This window comes from Dermacentor andersoni, chromosome 10, assembly GCF_023375885.2.
Source record: "Dermacentor andersoni chromosome 10, qqDerAnde1_hic_scaffold, whole genome shotgun sequence".
Classification (NCBI taxonomy): domain Eukaryota; kingdom Metazoa; phylum Arthropoda; class Arachnida; order Ixodida; family Ixodidae; genus Dermacentor; species Dermacentor andersoni.
The window spans coordinates 52,862,617-52,886,018 of NC_092823.1; the positions used below are offsets into that span (position 1 = coordinate 52,862,617).

The 23,402-nt window shown below is 42.5% G+C and overlaps 1 protein-coding gene across 1 annotated transcript; it reads right to left on the minus strand.

Moving 5' to 3' along the window:
* Positions 1-519: 519 nt before the first annotated feature.
* Positions 520-23,144, minus strand: LOC126543424 (trypsin-1-like). The gene is made up of 8 exons (XM_055078424.2): positions 22,901-23,144; positions 21,225-21,252; positions 15,790-15,863; positions 15,146-15,261; positions 6,414-6,555; positions 4,633-4,747; positions 2,441-2,595; positions 520-1,286 (listed from the first exon to the last, which is right to left on the minus strand). Exons 1-8 carry the CDS (start codon positions 23,006-23,008, stop codon positions 876-878), a joined length of 1,149 nt encoding a protein of 382 aa, XP_054934399.2. The 5' UTR covers positions 23,009-23,144; the 3' UTR covers positions 520-875.
* Positions 23,145-23,402: the final 258 nt, after the last annotated feature.

Genomic DNA, 23,402 nt, shown 5'->3' on the forward strand with positions numbered 1-23,402 from the left:
GTCACGCCTAATGCTACGACATCGACCTTGAACGTTTACCCACGTAGTACACCATTATTTTATGGCGCATTGTGCTGCTGAAATTGAGAACATTTTCTCTCAATATTCTTTAATGGATTTCCCATCAAACGCCTACTTTTAGCCTGTTTGAAGGTTTTAAGACAGGAAAGGCGTGTTCATTTTCAAAATTGTCCCTAAAGTTACTCTGGGAGAACTTATCACATTCCCATTTTATTTACCTCTTGCCTAGATGTCGCTCCATTTGTATATATAACAGTCATTCGGTTCAAATGTTACCCTATTTCATTCATTCTTAAAGCTTCTGTAGTCCATAGAGCTTCAACAATTCCTGTGCATTTGCTCCCTATGGGCGGTAGTGCTTCCCGGCTAGGAAATTATAAGGACCTTGCAAGCTACAGTGCAGTCTAACCTGATTTTGGCATTGTTTCAGGCACTGGGAGGAGCGTCCTTAAAGCGCATTTTTCGTCAGTATGAAAACACCGCAATACGCAATGAGGCTGTACTTTTTCTTAATTTCAGAGACATACCATTACAGCGCCGCTACATGTTTGATTTGATTCACACGTCGCGCTTCCTGCGCTAGGAGGCGTGGTGATAAAAGTCTTGCTTTCTCTTTTAGAAGTACCCGCCATAACGGTTCCGCTGCCTCTGCTCGAAAATGTGGCGACGAAATTCTCTTGCATTTCTTGTAATGTACGTGGAGCTGCTTCCTGCTGTGGAGGTCAGTTCAATGAATTTTGTGGTCGCCTTGGTAGGAAGGGTTACAGTAGACCTTCTGACTTGTCTGCTGCTAGATGTCATCGCAGAAGAGTCGTTTCTCTGACTGGAAGGCGCGACAAGCGAATGCACTTTTTCTATTCTGGTCTTGCTCGCAGGAGACGTTTGTCTTTTCTCTCCTCTTGTGCACGCGTCTTTGAAGGCTGGGCTTCGCCGTTCGTCGAGCTATGTGCCAAGTTTCCCAGCACGAGACTCTTCTCTTGAAGCTGTAGAAACAGGTCTTCTATTTTCCCGTTGGGCGTTTCGGCGTGAGGGGTGTTGGTTTCTTTGCTCGGTGTCGTGACATGCTGATTATCGGCATCGCTAGGGTAGATCACATGTTGGCCACGGCGAGATGAAATCTCGGAGGCGATCCACGGCAGGTAGAAGCGAAGGTTCGTGTGTAGGCTGGTGCCGTTTGGTCGAGCGCAGCCCAATCCAAACGACACGATGCCCACTTGGTAGCCAAGCCCGTGTCTCCACATGGTGACAGGACCACCAGAGTCACCCTGTAAAATAAATGTATACGCATATTATGTAGGATGCAAGTCATGGGTACCCCGATATTTATAGGACCGTGCTGCTCGTTGAAAAAGGATCTAAACTTACTGTGGTTCTGCCAACGGAACTGAAAGAAATATCTTGCCATCATTGTGAAATATGCCAATACTTGGGGTTACAGGTTTGTAAACACTCATCGCTAAACTGTATAACACAGAAGCGTGCATGCATTTATGTGCAGTTATGTGGAATGTGTTGTGTTATATACAGGTTTCTCTTGTCAGCACTATTCAGCACCGTCGAAAAAAATTTGATCGGTGCAGTGCTTCGTTTTGCTAACTTGAAAGACATTGTATAAACCGTTGGTATTTTCCACCAAGTTATCTGTTAACAATACTACTAACGACATTATTAAAGTAAAATAGGGTCACGATATGTCTCTAATCCATATGGTTAACGCGGAGGTTGAAAACATCTGTTTATGTGAACGTTTCTCGAACACATATAAAAATTAAATGCTCCCTCAGTATTTATTGTCTGTATTCCGAAACTATTACCTTCGCATTGAGCAGAATAAATTTGCGAAGTTACCTTTCACCTTCTTGCCGACCGTTACAGAATAATATGCCAATAAATTTACAGAAAAATATTTCAAACGGGCTGACAAATGGTCAATCGCCTTGACCCCAAACAAGTATCTTTATTAGGTTGATTCTGAGGTTATCTTCAACAATCCGTAGGCAAGTCTGAAGTTCTCCATGGAGGTCTAAAATATGTTTTTTTTGTATATTCCAGATGAACGAATTTACGATATACAGCGTACACTTCTCTGCGGGAACATTCCCTGCAGCATACTTCCTAGTTCTTTGGTGTCAAGAGCACAGGCGCCGTTCTGCATTAGCCGCGATTCGTTTCACAGGGTTCCTTAATGACACTACACAAAGCGTTGTAGTTACCCCGTAGATTAACAGCCCTAGTTACCCAGTGCCCATGAAAGCACCTATGCATTTACGGATATCGAGATGAACGAGGATATTTCTGCAAAGAAACTTCACCAAGGATTCCACCTCCCCTTGCCATCAAATTTACAGTTTTCTGATGTGGTGACGTATGCCCGGAAGCGTTATTCTTGCTGTAACAAAACAGAAGCCCTACGCTTCACCTGACAGGTGTCTTGGTCCGTAGAGGAAGTGCACAATATCAGAGAGCTGTTGAACAGTGGGGCCTGCCATTTCTCCACAAGTGTCTCTTCGCACCTCGTGTATGGTAGAATTTCACGATTTATCTGAAGAAGTTCGTAGGAAATAGTAGTCTTGTCTGCAAGAAAAATTTGCGAATAAATTATTACACTTTCTGGTAGAATGTAACGATTTATCTGATGAAGTTTGTAGGAAATAGTAGACTTGTCTGCAAGAAAAATTAGCGAACAAATTATTATACTTTCTGGTAGAATTTCACGATTTATCTGAAGAAGTTCGTAGGAAATAGTAGTCTTGTCTGCAAGAAAAATTAGCGAATAAATTCTTACACTTTCTGGTAGAATTTAACGATTTATTTGAAGAAGTTCGTAGGAAATAGTAGTCTTGTCTGCAAGAAAAATTAGCGAATAAATTCTTACACTTTCTGGTAGAATTTAACGATTTATTTGAAGAAGTTCGTAGGAAATAGTAGACTTGTCTGGAAGAAAAATTTGCGAATAAATTATTATACTTTCTGAAGACACTGGAAGTAAGTAGGAGTAAATACGTCGTTATTACTTTCACAGATGCACGATTCAGTTACTAGAAATAATTGAAGAAAATACGCTTTCAAAGAGAAACCGGTTGATTATCGTACTATCGCAAAGGTAATTTTTTTTTTAGATTTGCGGGACATCCCTCTGTATAATTGGCCATGAATGCAATATTTTCTAGTAAAGCGTAAATTATCAAAATTCAACGCAAGCAAAGCTTGTGTGCGCCACGTCAATCCGAAATGAATAATGCAGTTAAACTCGCACCCCAGCTGAAAAAAATTTATAAGCGTTCAATATTGCGAGTTGCAAGATTCATATACAGCGCCAACATAGAAACAATACGAAAAGAACTAGACCTCTGTATTGGTATCTTTAGGACATGCCACTAGTTTCATCTGTGTACTGTAAGAAAATAAATATTACTTCCGATTGAACTCCGCCATTACGCGTTTGTATATTCATGAGTGTGACTGCCTGGACGCCCCAAGGGCCATATCCGCGAAGGGCACACGGCACTAGTAGCACGCGGGAACAGGAACGCTGTTTGAGTGTTCTCAAGCATTAGTTGGTGAAACCTGAAATTGGAGGCATCCCAAATAGAGAAGATTCAGAAATAATGGGCACCCGGTACATTTTCATAATTTTTTATAATCGTCTTCAGTTGCAATATTCTTGCAATGTAAGTTTTGTCATGAAACGCGTTGAAAGTGCTGGTCACGCTAGCGATGGTAACTACATAATAAATTGCCGATTTGAGCAAATCTTTGGCATTTATGTAGCTAATCTCGGACCTATGCAATGAACTGGAATAAATGTAATGTAGTAAATATTGATGGAGTAATGTTCTAAAAACTAATCACATGGAAACAAATTGCCCATTTGGACGAAATCGATTGGCGCAGTGAGCTGTAAATAAAAAAAAAATATTATATAAATTTCTTTTGTCCTACTTCGTTGCATACATCCCTATGTGCGAAATGAGTGTACAAAATTTGCTTCGAAAATATTTGTTAAGAAAAATGTTATAAAAGTTTGTGAAAGATGAGGTGCAGCCAAATCTCGTTTTGAGAAAAACCTAAACAATTGCTCGAAACTATGTGAAAGATTTCGATAACAACACATAGAGGACTAAAATGCACCACGTTCATAGCTGGGGCCCCCGTGAGATGCACTAGAGTTTCGTTTTATTGGTGTGTCTGCGCATCGACAACACAAATTAAAAAAAGTGTTTTGAATACCATTTTCATAAAAGAAATAGTACTAATTTTCGGAGGCAGTGCAATGTGGTTTCGGTTTCGCAACCCGAGGGTATGGGCTGGAAAACTCAAACTCCCAAACTAGTGACGAGAAGAGAATAATTTCTTTTACTACATGTTTCTGAATGGTTGGGCATACATAAAACGTAAAAAAATATTATATTGTAAGAAAATTGACCTTCCAACCTTAAAGGCCGCTAATAATAAAATTAAACAATTTCCGACCCTGCGGCTTTATCAAGTTTACATTTGCAGTGCGCGTACATGCTAAGCGATTATAGGCAATTTAGAGCAGGTGAAATTTCGTTGTAGTCGGCCTTTAAGTGGTTTGGGTAAGAGTTTCGGGGAATCAAATTAGCTCACTCTCGGCTGTGTATCCCCAACCAGCGATGGTGACCGGCTTCCCTGTGAGGTTCAATTTTTCTTCCGGTAAGCACACTGGCCTCACAAAGTGATCTATGTACAGAGATTCCTGCAACTGTGGAAAGGGAAACAATAAAGTACAAGCGTAAGCAGCCAATCAATAATGCCAAAAACAGTATGCAGACTCGGAGCCTTTCACCGGCATTATATTTTCTAGAACAGTCAAAGCCCCCATGGTTGTCAAAGCCGAACATGTATAGATCGTTGCAGCATAATTAATCTGGACTGCCTATATCGGTTCTTAAAGAAAAATGTTCAGTGGAGCAAGCATGAAAGCATACTGTTCCATAATAACAAATTCATCAATCGTAGCGAGAGCAGCCCTTTTGTGAGCGACAGAAGAAATAAGTAAAATTTTAGTAGCGCTACGCCTATTAGTCAATGGTATTTCTGATATGAAATAACCACTGGGGGATTTACAAAGAGCGACAGAGAGAAATGTCACGTTAGAATTCCAGCAACTCATCTTGTTTAGCTCAGGGATACCAATTTAAAAGCAGTGGCGGGAATTTTGCTGCTGGAAATATTCAGCGCAACCAAGTAATATAACGACAAACTGGAAGCGATAATTGACTTCAGTACGAACATTCATCATCATCATCATCATCATCACCATCATCATCCTATTTTATGTGCACTGCATGACTATGGCCGTCCTCGACTGCGCTTCCCTTCCCTTCGCACCCATTCTGTAACAGTAATGATCCACCGGTTAACTAACCTACGAATTACACGGGCATTGCCTTTATCTAGCTTAGATTTATATATTGTATTTGTGTCCCTTTAACAGCAGCACCAACGTTGCTCTGCGAATTCTGTGCTTTCTAGCTCAGTCTAGATTTGCAGTGCCCCATTTTCAAGCTAACCATGCTTCTACTATTCAGTGTGGCACAAATATGGCGTAATTTTTAGAAGCGCTGAGTTCTAGTGCATCAAAGCGACCATTGCGTCAAGCTTTTTGACCATAAATACACAATAAATACACTGAAGTATTGTTCTTCGATACTAACAAATACAATGTTTACACACTTCTTTTATTTTTTTCTGAACATCAGTGCGGCTCTTTTTTGTGTCTCAACTGCAACCAAGAGCTAATTTTTGTGAAAAGGCGGATCTTGTGGCGAAGTAGGGACATTGCTGGGGATAGATCATTCACTTTACTTTTTGTGTCTTTTATGCTTTACCAAGACCTCGTGCATGCTAACAATAAGGTTACTGTCTGTATTTGCGTTGGCTCCAATATTCAGCGTCTGCCAATGATATTTATATAATATTTTAGCCTAGTGCGTACTTCAAACATCGGCGAGGAGGGTAAAATATACAAAAAATAGCGACAAACCTGTACAGGCATTTGCTTGAAATTTTTTCAAATGGTAAAGACAATTATGATGATGTCCAGGTCCATCGATCACAGCGCGTTTCGAAAGATGTTGATGCGCAGTTAACAAAAATGACCATAGCTTTGATCACTTGGAAAATTACCTATTCAGGCGCTTGCTTCAATAATTACCTCAACAGGAACAGGTTTTGTGCATAGTAGATGAGCAGTAACACTTAAAAAAAGAACTACTTTTTATAAGCTCTGTAATTCATGCGAAGTAGATTTGGATTCAGAGCCAAGAAGCGGAGGTTCCAAATATGCCTTTGAAATTATTCAACGATACAGTTTGACCGCAATTCTACGCCGTAAGTGCAGCAGACAGGTTATAAGCTCTACATGCCTTCAGAAGGGCGATGTCGTTTACAAGAGTGGCATCGTCGTAGTTCGGATGCAGAATGATCACTTCCGCGCGAACTTCTGGGCCTTGCTGAGGCTTTGTTGCGTTGTAATAAATTACCACCTTGTGGACCTTCTTTCCTTCCCTGCGTGACCGCAATAGAAAAGAAAGCAAAAGAGAAAGAACAACGCAATTCCATGAATAGACTACAGTTGAGCTGGTCACATTGACACTCAAAGTAAGACAGAAATGGTGGCGAAGAAGATAGTCTTGCCTTATGCCATTTTATTCCTGAAAGCTTTCAGGTTTTCCTATAATTCACGCGGCCGTACCCACTAGAGGCAGCAGAATTAATTGTTGGGATAGCTGGTCTAGCATCGCCTATGCTGAAAATTAGAGCCTTCCGGTGTTTCTTGTGTTTCGTGGCACATGTTTTCCTCCTCGCCACTGGAGGCATTTTACTGACACTTCTATGTTTCGGTTTTTCGGGAGCTGTTCATATGACGAGTGGTGTGCGCTAGTTAACTGTCTATCATTCCGCTAAGGCGTACTGAAAACATGCTCTGTATCTTTGTGCTCATGCATCAATTTATGGAGGGGCTATTTGCTAGCACACGTATATTCCGAGCGTTCAAAACATAACTCTAAAATATAGCAATTTAATATTCGTTTTATAAGTCAGTGGTAGGGATGTGAGTGATAAACTGCTTCTTGAGGTTATGTGTGTTTTCTGCTATTATATTAACAATCGTATCTTACACGTTATCTATGAGCGGCTCTGATATCTAGAAATCAAGTCTCGCTAACAATTTGCATGTGTTCTTTACGTCGATTTGAACTGCATCTATTTATACTACTTTTGATTGAGGTTTAAAAAGAGGGGGACAAACAGTGGTACATCAGGCAACGCGAAAGTGGACACAAGCATAAGCGTGACCTCATACTACTAGCTCCCATAATTACGGTGCCCCAATATTTGCGTAAGCGTCTTCAAGGTGCACGTCGATATGCACACATTAGCTTTTACGTTACGCTTAGAAAAATACGGCAGTAACATGAATTTTGCCCAGCGGTTATCCACCCCTACTGAAACACTGCGTATGCAATCAAGTATTTTCATAAGTTTTGGGTACCATTCTTATGAAAATGCATGGCATTTGAGGACTACACAGAGAAAGCTTTATTAGCGAAATGAAGGTTAAGTGCAGGATTCATTTCTACAGCTTTCCGTTTGAAGTACTAGCCCTTTTGCTTCTCCATTGTCATTCTTGCAAGAGTATGCTGGAACACCGCGAAATTATTGTCATACGCTATTAAGCGGAGATCGACAGGTGCAGCTTTTCATTGTCAGCTAATCAAAGGTGCAATTTTTTTTTACTTTTGTTTGGTGCACCTCAGTCGACGATGTCGAGGTGTTTTGTCTGTCGTGAAGTGCTTTCCGCTAATTACCGAGCTCACAGAGCCATTAAATCCAGAACCGACGCGATTTTCACTCGTTTCCTTCCATCCAAATGCGTGCTCGCGAACAGCTGTGCTTCTGTGTATGTGCTAAAATGTTTTGACCGCCGTGCCATTGCAGCAGCAGAAATATTACCGCCGTAGTGGAGCAGTAGCTTTGGCGTTGCCATGGTAACCCCGACGTCACGGGATTAAATACTGGCCCTGGCGGCCGCATTTCTCTGACGGCCAAGTGCAAAAACGTCCGTGTGCCGTGCATTGGGTGCACGTTAAAGAGGTCCAGGTTGTCGAAATTATTACGGCGTGCCCCACTAAGGCGTGCCTCATAATTTATTGTAGGTTTTGGCACAAAAGACCACACAACTTATTTTATTTTAATATGCAGAAGTAGACATATCACATGAGGCAATAAACATACTTTCTAAATAAACGTTTTCGTTGGAAGCCACTGCCTGACTGAAGAAAAATAATTACGCCGAACGCCCTCATAAATTAGATTGCAGTTCAAAGGGTTTGCACGGCAAAATACAAAGCACTTGCTAAACTCACTCCCACTGCAAAAGTGAAAAATGCGCTTGGCCATGTTTTGAATCTTTCACCATGGATTTGCAATAATCCCCCCCCCCCAAAAAAAAGAATGGTGAATTGCTTTACCAAGCCAATATCTGCTACAATATCTGTGAGTGAACATTTTTATTTGTGTGAATGATTAAGCGGCAAAGGTGAATATTGCTGTTACAAGGATTCGCACGCCCAAATACGAAGCACTTGCAATATCACCCCTGCTGCAAAAAAGAAAACTAGGCTTGCTCATGTTTTGAATCTTTCGCCATGGATTTGCAATAATCCCCAAGAAGAAGCATGATGAATTGTTTTACCAAGCGAATATCTGCTACTATATGTGTGAGTGAATTTTGTTAAATTGTGTGCATCATTAAGCGGAAGAGGAGAAGGTTGCTATTACAAAGGGTTCACACGGCAAAATACAAAGCACTTGCAAACTCCCTCAGGCCACAAAAGTGAAAAATAGGCTTGCCCATGTTTTGAATCTTTCGCCATGGGTTTGTAATAATCCGAGTAAAATGGCGAATTGCTTTACCAAGCGTATATCTGCTACAATACCTGCGAGTGCATTTTGTTAAATTTTGCGCATTATTAAGCGGAAGAAGAGAAGGCTTTCACAGCTGAACTTGTTTGAGGTATGGGTGACGCATTTCCGATTGTACAGTGCGTTCTTTTACATGAAAAATTAAAAAGAGCATACAATAATACATGAAAGCATGAATTACAAATAAAAGGGAATTCGTTCACAAAGGAAATATTTACACAAGTTATATGAGTTTTGCGGTACATGATTGTTTGAGAAAGTTGGAGACTCGTCGTAAAAGTATAGTCTCAGGCTTGTACACTTAAAACTGGTGATACAGGCCGAAATAAATGGCAGATTATTTGTTCAATATACCGGAATAAACACGCGGCACTGCGAAGTGCGGCTCATGGTGCAACCAACCTGTGACGCCATAGTGCGACGTAAAACAAACCTTCACCATATCGCGCGATAAAGTGGTCTGTCTCACCTCGGCTGCTGGAGTGAATACGCATCCAATTAGGAGTTGCCCAAAGCGCCAATCGGAATCAGCCAGTGAAACGAAGGAAGTAGAATGGCCTCTTCGTTTTTAGACTACTCTTGTATATCCCACAGAGATTGGACAGAGAGCCAACCTCTGTGTAACGTAAAAGTATAGACTAAAACCTAAAACGAGGAGGCCATCTACTTCCTTCTTTTGCTGATGCGTGGCATGTGTATCAGATCAAGTAACGGAATAACTTGCCGACAATTATTTAGATTTAACGGTCGTTTTGAAGTGTAAAAACCCCGGAGGAAGTCATTGATGACGATTCTATTGAACTTTTCAATAGGAACATGTGCTGTGAAGATTACTGCACAGAATGTAAGTGGTGTAATTAGTTTAAATAGAGAACAGTGCTGGTTTTATTCGAACATGGTGTCCGATAGGCAGGTAATAAATCTGTACTGAGTGATTTCAATCAAATTTGTGGGACATTCTAAAACGAGGTGTTCGAAGTAAAAAAGAGAACGCGGTGTATCTGGTAAAGTACATGCGCTCCAAAATGTCAGACATATAATGCCACCGATATGTTTATGCGGTAATTTTAGGGTAAATTAGGCAATATTTCCTAAAACTTCCAGAATATTTTTGCACACGGAGAGCTAATGTAGAAATTTACCTGATTATCTTCGCAACCTGAATAGGCATGCTATATAATTTCATGTCAATGTTATTGTTCTTTTTGTGCACAACTTGGACTGTTTCGTTAATTGCAAGCAATTCATGTCCTGAGGTAATTATGCCAAAACAAGTTACGACTTTGTCGAGGCGCGAATTGAACAGGAAAATGTGCGGTTTAAGTGCTAAAGTTGTTATAGCAGTTAAGCGGATTTTTCTTTCATGTTTACTCAAATATTAAAGCAAAAGTACCTGTAACAGAAAAAGAATATTTATCACGAAATGCAGCATAATTTCGCAAATGTTACTCTAGTGAAGCAAATGCAAATAAACCTTTGTTTAAACGTTCCGCGATCACGCTCCCCTCATTCTTTTTCCGACTTCTTGACTTTCCTGCAGTAGAACATTCCTAACTTAATGCGCGATCTTGTGCACCTTTGTTAGCTTTTGATTCTTTCTCCACACTGAGATTTTTTCTTCGCACTGAGCTTCTTATGCTGCTGATTTGATCATTTCCCTGTAGCTGACTTCTTCAATCTTGTCCTTTTTATGCAGACTTCTCCAGTTGCCTCTTTAATAAGTACAAAAAATGACAGTGTAGAATCTTTTTATGCTTGCCTATTTGGGAAAATAGTCAATGGCGAGTGACACCCTGTCCTGTACCGTCGTTCTTTTTTTGCTTCCTCTGATGCTGTTCGTCCAATTCATTTGAAATTCCATGTGCCATCTAGCCCAACAACAAAATAGACCCTGTACAAATGCACATCGTACGACGATTTCTTGTATATTGTCCGGTAATGGGAACATATTCATTGTCACATGCTCACTTGCGCATACCTAGTGTGCCAAGGCGCTGACTCGACAAAAAAGTATCCGCGAAGTGGAAGGAAGAAGCAAGGAAAGCTTCCTTTTAAAACACTTCCAGCTACCATGCACAGATGATAATAATGTATGGATTTTATTGGCGCAAGAGTCAGATATGGCAAAAGTGTGCCAAGCCAAAGATAATAAATGAAGTGCCTAAGGTAGAACATGACAAATGTCAGGGTTGTGAATAAGGATGTGAATGGTGCGTATAACTTGCTTGTGGAGAGGCCTAAAATTAGCCCCACGTAAGGTGCGTAAAACGTACAGGTATTAAAATAATGGCAGTGACTGCGGGTGTATGCTATGAACATGAAAGTGCTGTTAACAATGGAATATGTACTGAACGAGTGAGTAACAGTAGCACTCGTACCCCACCAGTGAGCCATTGAACGTAAGGGCTAGGAGGCATGTGCTTACTAAGATGCTATTGCTGCAGCATCCTCAACTGAGAGCATGTGCTACTTATACCTTGGTCGGATAACTTGCAATGTGCCAATATCTCGCAAAAGCATTCAAACTTGCTGTTGAATAGCGGTTCCATACGGAAAAACATTGCGGGATGCATTGGAATGTGTTGCCTGTATGCTGAGGAAAAGTACTGTTGTCGTTCAACTTCTACTTCTCGACACCCTAAAAAGACCTGAACGACCAGAAGCATCTCACCACATTTATCGCAGACAGGAGGATCCGCAGCGGTAATAAGTAGGATTGAGTTCAGTATTTATGACCTATCCTAACGCCGTAGAAAGTAACAGTCTGTCGTACCTTTCTTATTGGTCGTCAGTTCCATAAGTCTGCCTTCATAACGTGAAGACTATTCAGTGTCCCACGTACGTTGCCAATCTCGCCTTAGTTTCTTGCGTATGAAGGGCGTTAATTATATATACAAAAAGTACAGCTAAGGAAGAATTACACGGTTTTGTAGTCAATGTTGCAGCTACGCGGTCGGCAAGCATACTACACTCGATGCCTATGTGGCGAGGTGCCCGGCACATTATGAGATGCTGACGAGAGGCGTACAAAGCGCAGAGGATTGAATAAAGTTCAGTAAACACAAGATTTTAATTCTTTCGAAGAGAAATTAAGGCTTTCACGAGGCTCAATGAAACTGTAAATAGTATTCATTTTTGTAGTTTTGCTTCCTTGATGTGTCGTGCAGCCGACAAGATTGCGTAGGCCTCCCTTGTAAAGATGCTCGTTTCCGAGTGCAAATAGCCTGATTTTGAGCAGGATGGGCTGACTGCGGCATAAAAAACGCCGGCATGCGACTTTGAAGCACTTGTGTAGAATTCTGGGCACGAGTACTTTGACCGAATTTCCAGGAACTGCGTTTTAGATCTATTTCTGGGGAATTCTTCGTGACATCTACAAAAGACTTCCAGCAATCTTTGAGCTACCACAGCCACGCTGGCAATGGCTTGGCTGGAGCCATTTGAGAATTTTCAAATAGTGGGACAGCCACTGCTTCGCTGTGGCTCCTCACGCGCAGCGAGAAAGGCTCTCTTACTGTTGAACAATTGTGGAAAAGTGTGGAACAAATCGTATTATTTACGGTTTCATTACAAGGATCTTCAGGATTAGAGTGTCTTTTCAGGAAATCCATGGAACTAGACAACGACCTTCGCAGATGGAATGACCACTCATTGGACTCTCAATAGAGACTTTGTACCGGGATAGTTCTGAAAGCTACTCTGGCCCCGCGGATTCCTAAATGATGAACAGGGTCAAGCATTTTCAGGGCACTTGGTGTAGCAGATTAATACACCACAGCACCCTAGTCTAGATGCGATCATACAAGACTCTTATAGGGATTCGGTAAACATCTTCTGTCACTGCCCCAGTTGGTGTGGGAGAGAATTTTCCATATGTTTATTGTTTTCAGGCGTTTGGTCTTGAGGTATCTGATGCGGGGGTATGATACTTAGTTTGGGATCCGGTATGACACTTAGGAATTTATGTTCTGTGTTCACAGGAATGAGCTGCCCTTGAAGTTCGATAGTGAGGTCAGGGTGCAGCCCTCTCTTCCTTGCAAAAACGACACGGGAGTTTTTATGGAGGTTGATCATAAACCCATTTTCACCTGCCCATTTGTATACTTTCCTTAGCCCAAGCTGAAATCGCCTCTCGCAGACTGCATGGCTACCCGATTGACAACCTATATGCACGTCATCTACACAAACAGAATAGAAAATGCCTGCAGGTAGTGAATAACGGAGCGTGTTCATCTTCGCAATAGAAAGGCTGCAGCTGAGGACGCCTCCCTAGTGTATTCCAGTTTTCGGTATAAATGAAAGAGAGAGTGCGTTGCCTATTTTTGGCGGAAAGTGCGTTTTGTAAGGTAACTCTGAATAACGTTCAGCATCTTCCCTTTGATAGCCATTCGTCACAGGTGACGAGGAATTCTGTAGCACCACGTGGTGTCAGAGGCCTTTTCCATGCCAAGGAAAATGGATAAGAATTGTTTATGGACAAAAGCATCACGAATATTGGCCTCAACACGCACGAGATGGTTAGTTGTTGACCAGCTTTTTTGTAAATCTCCATTGGTTGGGATCAAGCATTTTGTTTGTTTCAAGGCAATGTAGAAGGCGACGATTTAAAATTTTTTTTTTCGAACCACTTGCACAGGCAACTTGTCAGCGCTATCGGACGATAGATCGTTACTGAGGCGGGATATTTGCCCTTTATAACAAAGGAATGAAAATAGCTTCTTTCTATAAGGATGAAGATGCCCAGAGAGTATTAAATAGTGCGAGTAGTGTGATTTGTGTGTCTTTGTTGTCTGTGAAGGTGTTTAATCACCTCGTGGATAACTCTCTCCTGATGTTCTTGTGGCTTTGTTTATTACGCTTTACCTGGGCCTCAATTGGCCCACATTTCAAAGCAATTTATAGCTTTAATGCAAAAGCTGATAAGACTCTGCATGTGCGAATAATCGATGCTAATCGCAGTGGTTCCGCTTGTCCGTGCATCCGGGGCGGAACAGTTTCAAAGTCGGGCTACTATTCTAGAGGGCCTGTGTTCGTATCCTGCCGTCGGAAAATAATATTAATGTTCAAACATTTATATCGCACTACTTAACATGATCACATTGCAAAGTCAAGAAGTCATATAAAGCCCGAAGGAGGAAGTTTAGGCAAATCCATTTACCACTGATCATTCCCATCTGGCTGAGCAGCGTCTAGATCTCGTAGACAAGTGCCACAGTTTCATCTAGTAATTGTACCAAATTATGACTTCAGCGAATAAGTTATTGAAAAAAATTCACCGACAATTAGGGTACTCCCTACTGCAAAATTTGAGAGCAGCTCTATACGTGTTCTCATTTCGAGATATATTGGCCGTTGCGAACATTCTGTCTCGTGGGGCAGGTTCTAGAGGGGGCGAAGTTGAGAGGCGACTACCTCGCTAATCGGGAGATCAGGAGAGGCAGCACGTGGAGGACGCGTGGGGGTGATTCACAGCATTCGACGCAGGCGAACCTCCACTCATGCAGCGCTTTGGCGAACAGACCACACGCGCTGCTCCGCCGATATGTCGTAGCTCGTATCTTCTCGTATCTCGTATCTTCAAAAAATTAAAAATAAATGGGGTCTTAGGTGCCAAAACAGCGATCTAATTATGAGGCAGGCCGTAGTGGGGGACTCTGGAAATTTGGACCCACTGGGGTTCTTTAACGTGCACCTAAATCTAAGTACACAGGTGTTTTCCCAATTCGCTCTCATCGAAATGCGGCCCCCATAGCCGGGATTCCATCCGGCGACCTCGTGCTCTGCAGTCGAACACCATAGCCACTGAGCAGCGGCAGCGGGTCGTTGCCATCGTCACTGTAGAGTCCGTCTTGCGCGGCACAACGATTTTCTAACGCTTTCACCATACCCTCCTTCACTTTCCGCCTCGTGGTTGTGCTACACTCTCCTCACCCTTCAACAAATGCGGATTTCTCCCTGTGAGAGGTCAAGCCTAATACAGCGTGCAGCCAGTGAGACGGTAAAGTTCGCATGAAACTTATTGATATTGAGTATTGAGTGTATAATATAAAAGGACGTAGGCGCTAGACTGTATTTACGCATGAAAGTGCTATTAGCGTTTCAGGCCGTGTTTCAGTTCTCATCTCGTGCTTCGTGAATGTATAACACGGTATAGTAATAAAATACTCACGAGTCAACGACGCAGTGCGCTGCGGTTACGACATAGTTGTGGGCAATCAAGCTGCCGCCGCAAACTTGCTTCGTCCTTGTCGTTGAAGAAACGTAGCGTGTGCTTTCGATATACACCTTTAGAACAACGGGAACAAGAAAAATTTGTCAGCTTGCTGATAATCATGCAAAGGAGCTTATTCGAGCAGTGTTTCCACCCGGATTAAGCTGGGGGTCTAAAGCGTGCAGTGTAAGAAAGAAAGTTAAGAAGACGATAATGACAACACCTCTAGCAGTGACGCGATTATTGTAAGGTGTTCGTTAAGGAAGCAAGAAGTATAAATTAGATGGATGATGTTGTTTGGTCATAGAAGTAAGTAATGCTAGCTTTTAAAGAGCCTCTGCTCGGTATGCGTCACTGAGAAATCACTCTGCAAGGTATGAAGAAAATAATTTGCTCTGAAAGTAAATTTCAAACCGATGGCCCCTTCTCCAAGTGAAAGAAGAGGAAATGAATACTAGGACAACAGTTAACTGCATTCAGTGCACGACGAGCACATTCGAGTAGACGAGGTTATACCCTGCGATGATATATGGACATCCCTTACGTATCCCCCCCCAAAAGAAAAAGAGGGACATTTACAGAGAACAGAGACTCGTGCTTACAATCCATGGCAGACGCGTTCTTGAAATTGCTCTGCCCATGACTATTCTAGACGCAGGCGTTGATCGGCCACATTCTGCAAGAAACAGAAGCCATGCGACCAGTTCTAAATTATTTTACTTCTACACTATGTTGTTCGAACAGCAGTCTGAAAATTTTCCGATTTGTACAAACTTTATTAGAAATCCGTCGCGACGGTGGTTCTGTGGATACGACTGTCTGCGCTGCTCAAGTCGCGGATTTGGTTTTCTACCGCAGTGGTCTAAGTTTATTGGTTGCGAAATGAAAATAAATTATGCGGATCCCAAGAACTGTGTGAATCAATTGAAACGAAGATTTTCTGCTGTTTGGCTTTACTGAGGATAATCAGCGGTTGTAGGCGTATGTTTTATTTCTTCAGCGTTTAGTCCAATACGAGAGTGGCGAGTTCGCGTTAATCGTTATCTTGCGTGCACTATTGCCGTTTGCGTAGTACACAGAACACACGGGGAGACGTGTTTGCTTGAGGCGTTGTTGGGCGCCTCTCCCGCCCTCTCCGCGGTATATGGGGAACTGAGAGGGAAGGGTGGTAAGGTGGTTAAGAATTGATCACACCGGCAACTTGAGGAGGTCGCGGGACCATTTGCGACTGGTGTCAAAACAAACGGCTGGAGGCGACTGATGCTAACACCGGCAAGCCCGGATGAGCGTGACGCGCAAGTCGCAATCCCGCAGATTATCGTTCTCAGCGAGAACTCTTGGCATCTAGGCAGTTCCCGCGCACTTGGCCTGTTTCGCATTGTGGCAACAGCCATAAATTTTGATTCGAGTGAAGTGGAAGACGTCATCACTGTGCCGATGCGCTCTTGTATGGTGTCAGCTGTGGAAGCGCGGAAACCTCCCAAGGAAAAAGCAACGCTAGTGAGTGTGCCCGTGCCTCCGTTCGCGATCAGTGGCCGGTCACGCAAGCCACCTCCTGCCCGAACTCTACGCGCAGTAACTTGTATTTAATAGCTCGCGCTGTCTGAGAATCGGGGCAGAGTTTTTGTTCTCTCTCTTGTTACTGTTTAGATTTCTGCAAATGCTACCGCGTACATTCGACACGTTGCTTGAACTCCCACGCCCCCGGCAGCACGAGGCATGTCACCAACTACAGGCCTGCAGTCTGCTACGGTGGCGCGGACTTCGTATTTGGGCCGAAGCGGGAGGACGTCGGATGCAAACACATAACCTTCGGCACGTGATTGATTGGTTTAGCAGTTTCGCGACCACGGTGGCGCGACTGAAGAATGGAGCAGTGAGTGACAGACCCAACATTATTGCTTTTTGAGAAAGCGACAATTTGCGACCATTCTAGCCGGTCGCGCGTCTGCTGTCGATCGCCGGTGTGAATTAGCCTTTATTCACTCATTTTGCGACTGCGTCCGTTCTTCCTATTCTCTGCTTCCTCTCCCTACCTCCTCGTTAACATTCCATCTAGATTCCTCCTGGACTTCCACATTAACAGAAATGTAAGCGCTTCAGTTTCTGGAATGTTCTGGCGGCGGTCACGGATAGTTACAGCTGTCAAGAGGCAGATGCGGGGACGCCCAGGTAGCTCCAAAGGGTATGGTGCACACGCGACGTGTTGGAAAGACTCAAACGAGTTCTTGGCGTCGCCTTTCCTCTCTACCTCGCTCCTTCTGTGTATCTGAATCACCCCCCCCCACCCCCCAACGTGCATTCATAGAAAGGCGGCGAGCACTCGAGTATCGGAGAGGAGCTTAGTAGTTAAAGAGGAACCCTTTAAAACATCCTTTACACTAAACTGTCATGAAGGAGACACTATTTTCAGGTGGCTAATTCAGCGAGCTAGGAAACAGGAGAATAAAAGTTTAACCCGGAACTCAGCTGTAGCCTAAAGACGCATTACTCACTCTGCTATCTTTGAAAACTGCTCTCAGTAAGAATGCCGCCATTAGGTAGGAGTAGGCAGTCTACTGAAAATAAATTATTAGAAAAAATTCAGGCAATAGAAGGAAGAGTAGTGAACTGTTGAATTGAAGTAATAGAAAAATTGCAAGTAGCTGGAAACAGAAGTGCAAAAAAGACACACAAAGAAGTAAGGACGGTAGAAAATAGAAACACAACTAATGAAGGTAGTAATTCAAGTGCAATAGAACGCAAGTGCACACATGATTTGATCGGTAAAAATATGAGCACTGTAATTCGCCCTACATCAAACACCCGTTATTCTATATTAACCCCTGCGGTGCGAGATGTGTGGTCACGTTCCTGTGGAGCCCGTTTTACGCTTTTGCGCGTTCAATATACACTGGGACTGGTGATATCCAATAGTGCACGGCGACTTCATGGCTCTTCCTCAGTTGCTGTCTCCCACGCACCGGAGCCATTTCTGCACAGTCGGCTAAGGGATGGCAAAGGTACCTCCGTGTATCACCCTGGGGATCTCTGTGGCTTCCACTGATTTGCCTTTGACGCCTACAGGGTCCGAGGACGTACTTTGTGACACCACCATTTCGGGCCAGGTTGTGATTGTGCTGAACTTTACGAATAGACGGGCACGTCCGGCTGCGTTTTCTAGATCACAACGGCTTTTCGTAGTGAGAAGTGATGCACACTTACCGCAACGAGTAAGTCCTAAAAGATGATTTGAAATGAATTGATAATAGTTGCCCTTGTTCAAGATTTTTCGACTGCCATATCTTGAGTTCCACAAATCGCAGTGTATCATTTTCGCTATGAGGAACTTCATAAATACGCAGCAATTTACATATAGCCCTATCGATACGCCGTATCGAGTGTTTTATTGTATGTAGTTTAGCAAACCAGGAAAAAATAATTACTATAAATACTTTTCTCACACATATCACTGGTTTTTCTGCGGGTATCCTCTAAGACTAGAAATAAAGGTGACCAGGTTTTTATTCTCTTACACATGAAATATTGTTCACCTTTTCAAAGTTTATGAAGAGTACATGGTTAAGAAAACCATGCGTGATAGAATAGGATGTACATTGGACTCGCGTTAGTGGACGCACACGGGACTGCTAGTTTTGGTCGAATTATCTGAACGGTCGAACAACAAAGCACGGAATAATAAACTGGTTCAAATACTTTTGCACTGCTAGAACAAGTCTGTCGTCATTGAGACACTCATTTAATGCATTACACCAACTGTACATGTTGTCGGTCAATGGCCCACAGCCCTTGAACAGTGTCTACGCTGACAAAATCGTTGTTTAAAGCGTCACAGCTTCCCGAAAATCCAGCCTGCTAAGCCGCAACAAAAAACAAGCTTGTTTGGCAGCTGTCACAGTAGCTGATTGCACATACAATTGGTCGTCTATGAATGTTCCTGAAACGCTGCAGTTGTTACACAAACAAATTAAGCTTCTTTCGAAGCATAAGTGAGCTCCATTGACGATGCTGACCCCTTAATATCACAAGTATATCCAGTTATTACCGTAATGAAGCTTTAAAGTTGCATTCCATGGTTAAAACACGTTGGCGGGCTAGTTGGTTAGAATCCATGGCAGAGTGTATAAGCGTGACTGGACGAGGACGAAGAAAGAAACAGATACACAGACACAGCGCTTCACTTTCAACTATAGATTTTATTTTCGCACGCGTCGATAAATATATACCGTGCGAGCGGAAACAAACGTAACAGCAAAAAAAGAACATTGAGTGGTACATTTCGTTGAACCGAACACGTGTGTAATGTATCAAATGTACATTAATGTACCAAATGTAATGTAATGTACGAAATGTACCACTCAATGTTCTTTTTTTGCTGTTACGTTTGTTTCCACTCGCAAGGTATATATTTATCGACGCGTGCGAAAATAAAATCTATAGTTGAAAGTGAATCGCTGTGTCTGTGTATCTGTTTCTTTCTTCGTCCTCGTCCAGTCGCGCTTATACACTCTACCATGCATTTCATGGCTGTCGTAGCACCACGAGAGCGCGCTGAGACTAACAGTCGAATAGGCCATTAGTAACACTTCCTCATAACCGTATTGTACAATTTTCCTCTGACGTATCGAATTAGAGGGTGTTCTCTTTTAAGCATCTACCTATGTAGCGTTGCTTTAATATTGGTGCCCAAAATATTGTAGAACGTTGCGTGCACAGTCATCGTCATCGTCAGCCTGGTTACGCCCACTGCAGGGCAAAGGCCTCTCCCATAATTCTCCAACTACCCCGGTCATGTACTAATTGTGGCCATGTTGTCCCTGCAAACTTCTTAATCTCATCCGCCCACCTAACTTTCTGCCGTCCCCTGCTACGCTTCCCTTCCCTTGGAATCCAGTCAGTAACCCTTAATGACCATCCATTATCTTCCCGCCTCATTACATGTCCTGGGCATGCCCATTTCTTTTTCTTGACTTCAACTAAGCTGTCATTAACTCGCGTTTGTTCCCTCACCCAATCTGCTCTTTTCTTATCCCTTAACGTTACACCCATCATTCTTCTTTCCATAGCTCGTTGCGTCGTCCTCAATTTAAGCAGAACCCTTTTCGTAAGCCTCCAGGTTTCTGCCCCGTACGTGAGTACTGGTAAGACACAGCTGTTATTCACTTTTCTCTTGAGGGATAGTGGCAACCTGCTGCTCATGATCTGAGAATGCCTGCCAAACGCACCCCAGCTTATTCTTATTCTACGCACAGTACAGGGCCTCATTGACTTTATTGTTGTAGTGGGGACTATGAGAAACGTGTAGTTCGACGCCTTACTTGATTGTCTTAAAAGTTCGTACATTTTTTAAGGCAAGCCCTTATGCTTTCGTAAACAAGGTATGGAGGACGCCTATGAGTAACCCCTTTCTGCGATGAATTTGTCACAAGCATGGCCGCAGTAGTCGTTTCGGCTATGATTCTCATGGGCTTAAGACTTGTCTTCCTGTTGCCCCTAATTACCTCGCGAGATGTAGCACATCGCATTCATCCCACAAGCACTGTCGAATTGGATGCTCTCGATTCCGAGCATTAGGGGGAGAAAGGCTCCCGTTTTTTGATGATTATAAGTTATATTATTTTCTGCGCTCTAGAACATTCATATTGCATTTTTATTGTGACACGTGATGGCTGTCATATTCTCTCAGCATCTACAACAACCACCAACTACGGCGAGCAACAGTGACAAGCATAAATATCTCTTACAATTGCGGCTGTAAGTGAGGGAGTGAATACCTTAAGGGAATTTTACTTGTGAATACATTCTTCTTTACGTATAGCCAAAGTGTGCTCGGTGATATAAAAATAGCAAATACTTTTGTATATAACCTATAGTTTGTTATGCTTAATGAAGTCCAATTGAGGTCTATGCTGCGCACCTTAGATCCACCGAGCCTTGTAATGTTTTTGCACTAAATATAAGGACACAGGAAGCTACATCATCGGTAGATACATTTGTTAATTACGCATGATATAAATGTTTGTAACCCAAAACCTACCTGGGTCGCTCATCTTTTTTCCAGAAACCTGGAAAGAAACAACCGTGTTAAATATGCGGCCGTACGAATGAGAGAACACATTGTTAAGCAAACAGGATATTGTGTTCAAAGATTTTGCAGGTTTTATCATCTACGGCGACGTCAATAATAAATGGACATTAAACAATGGCACCAAATTAGAATCTGGAGGTGGTATGCGCTTTCAAAGGTGTATTTCTCGGTGGCATCAGACCTACAAATATCTGCAAGGGGGACAAATAATGTCTTTCTGTGCTTATATTGCAAAAAAAGGCTGATTACCAGCGAAAGAAGGTAAAAAGCTTACCTCAGTAAAATCCGTAAGGAAGGAAGAAAGAAGTGGAGAAGGAAAGGCAGGGAGGTTATCCAGTTTAGCTAAAAACCACAGAAACCATAAGTTATCACTACACCAGACATCTAGCGGTTTCTCGTAATATAGAAGTCTTGAGTAAGTAAAGCAATCCTGGTGTTTTTGGTTTAAACCAACGTACTTATCACGACAGTTTTCGTACGCTGGCGTAAAATATAGTGAGGTGGCCGTAACTCTAAGCACAGAAGCTAGTTAGCGTTACCACTTTCTGCACAATCAATGTGTCACGGACAATGTTTACCAAGAAATTTCACATTGGCGAGCACTGCCGCATGGGTTATATTTAAGAAGGTTATTGTCATGCAAAGCCTTTTGACAGCAGTTCAATGCCTTAATCCCTGAAGATTGAAATGGCTCTAGGCCTGCATTTTGTGAAAAGAAGGCTGAGTCGATGGGCATAATTTGAAAATTATTTTCGATGACATATTGTCATTGCAACTACCATTTAAAAATATTTCAGTACGAAATAATTGAAGTGGCAGGGGCAGGTGCAGACAATACACGTTACTAATCTGCTGGGAAACTTGTCCGGTAGACCTCTTGTAACAAATCTGAATTCATTCGGGCAATTTACAGAAATAAAGAGGCATAATGTTCATAGAAGTGTTGGTGGTGTAAAACTTAACAATGCATGCAAATAAAATTCGCGCAGTCATTATAGCACAGTTTTGTGAAATGAAACGTCATTGTTTTAGAGCAGATTAATGCAATGCATCCGACACACTTTAACCCTGAGCCTACCAGGAATGTATTTATTAGCTTAGAATAGTTGACAGTATTAAAGTGTCTCGTACTAAGTTTCTGATCTTGGTAAAATAAGTTTCACTGGGATACGTCTCCCACGTACTAACCACATAATAAGATATATGAATTTTTAAAAATGCTTTGTTTTCAATTTATAGAGTGTGTAATCCACACGACTATCGTGAAATTCACTGCTTCATTACACAGCAAAGTCACTTCGAGCATTCGAGCTGCACGCATTCTTACTTGCTTAAAGTGCATCCGATTTACAGGCTTCCTGAACGAAAAGTCATTCAAGGTTTAAAGCTGGGTATATTATACTCCAGGCGATGTCTACGCTGCCTAACGATCAAACCTGTCGTCTTATGTACTAAGTGACAGGTGCTGGAAAATATTTTTCATTTCTCACTTCTAGCGCAACACAATGCAGTTCCTAAATATATGCACTCTTTCCAAAGCGATTTACTTTAAAGGTTGCAGTTATAATTGAAGCAAGAGCAGTCAGCTGTGACAAGAAACCTCGCCTGGGACAGTGAATGCTGACCGTCACTGAAGATAAGAACACGAAGATAAAACATCCCAGAGTAAATGCGGTTCCGACGTAAGCCACGGGAATGCTGTGTTGCGCGTTCTTCCTTGCCACTTTTCCCATCAAGCCAGCTCTTAATTTCGTTGCAGCGCCTATAAATATCCCTGGCCGCCGATGTATGCAAAATTCTACAAAAGTTAGCAACGTCGTCGCCAAGCTGGACCACGATCGCAATGCTTTTTTTTCTTTCCTTTCTCGCTATCCCGCACGCAAAAACGAGCCTATTCGATCATTTATACTTATAGAGAGAGAGGCTTTTCGGCTGCCATACTACCCTGACACGGGCATTTGTTGCTTATACAAGCTGTCTATACTACGTATGATGTGCCTTAACAAATGTTTCCGGCAGATGTTTTTGGTTGTACGCGTAGAACGATCTTTTAGTTGTACAATTACTAAACGAACGCTCAAGCTGCTACTCCTTAATGAGGCTGAGTGAATACAGAATATCATATTC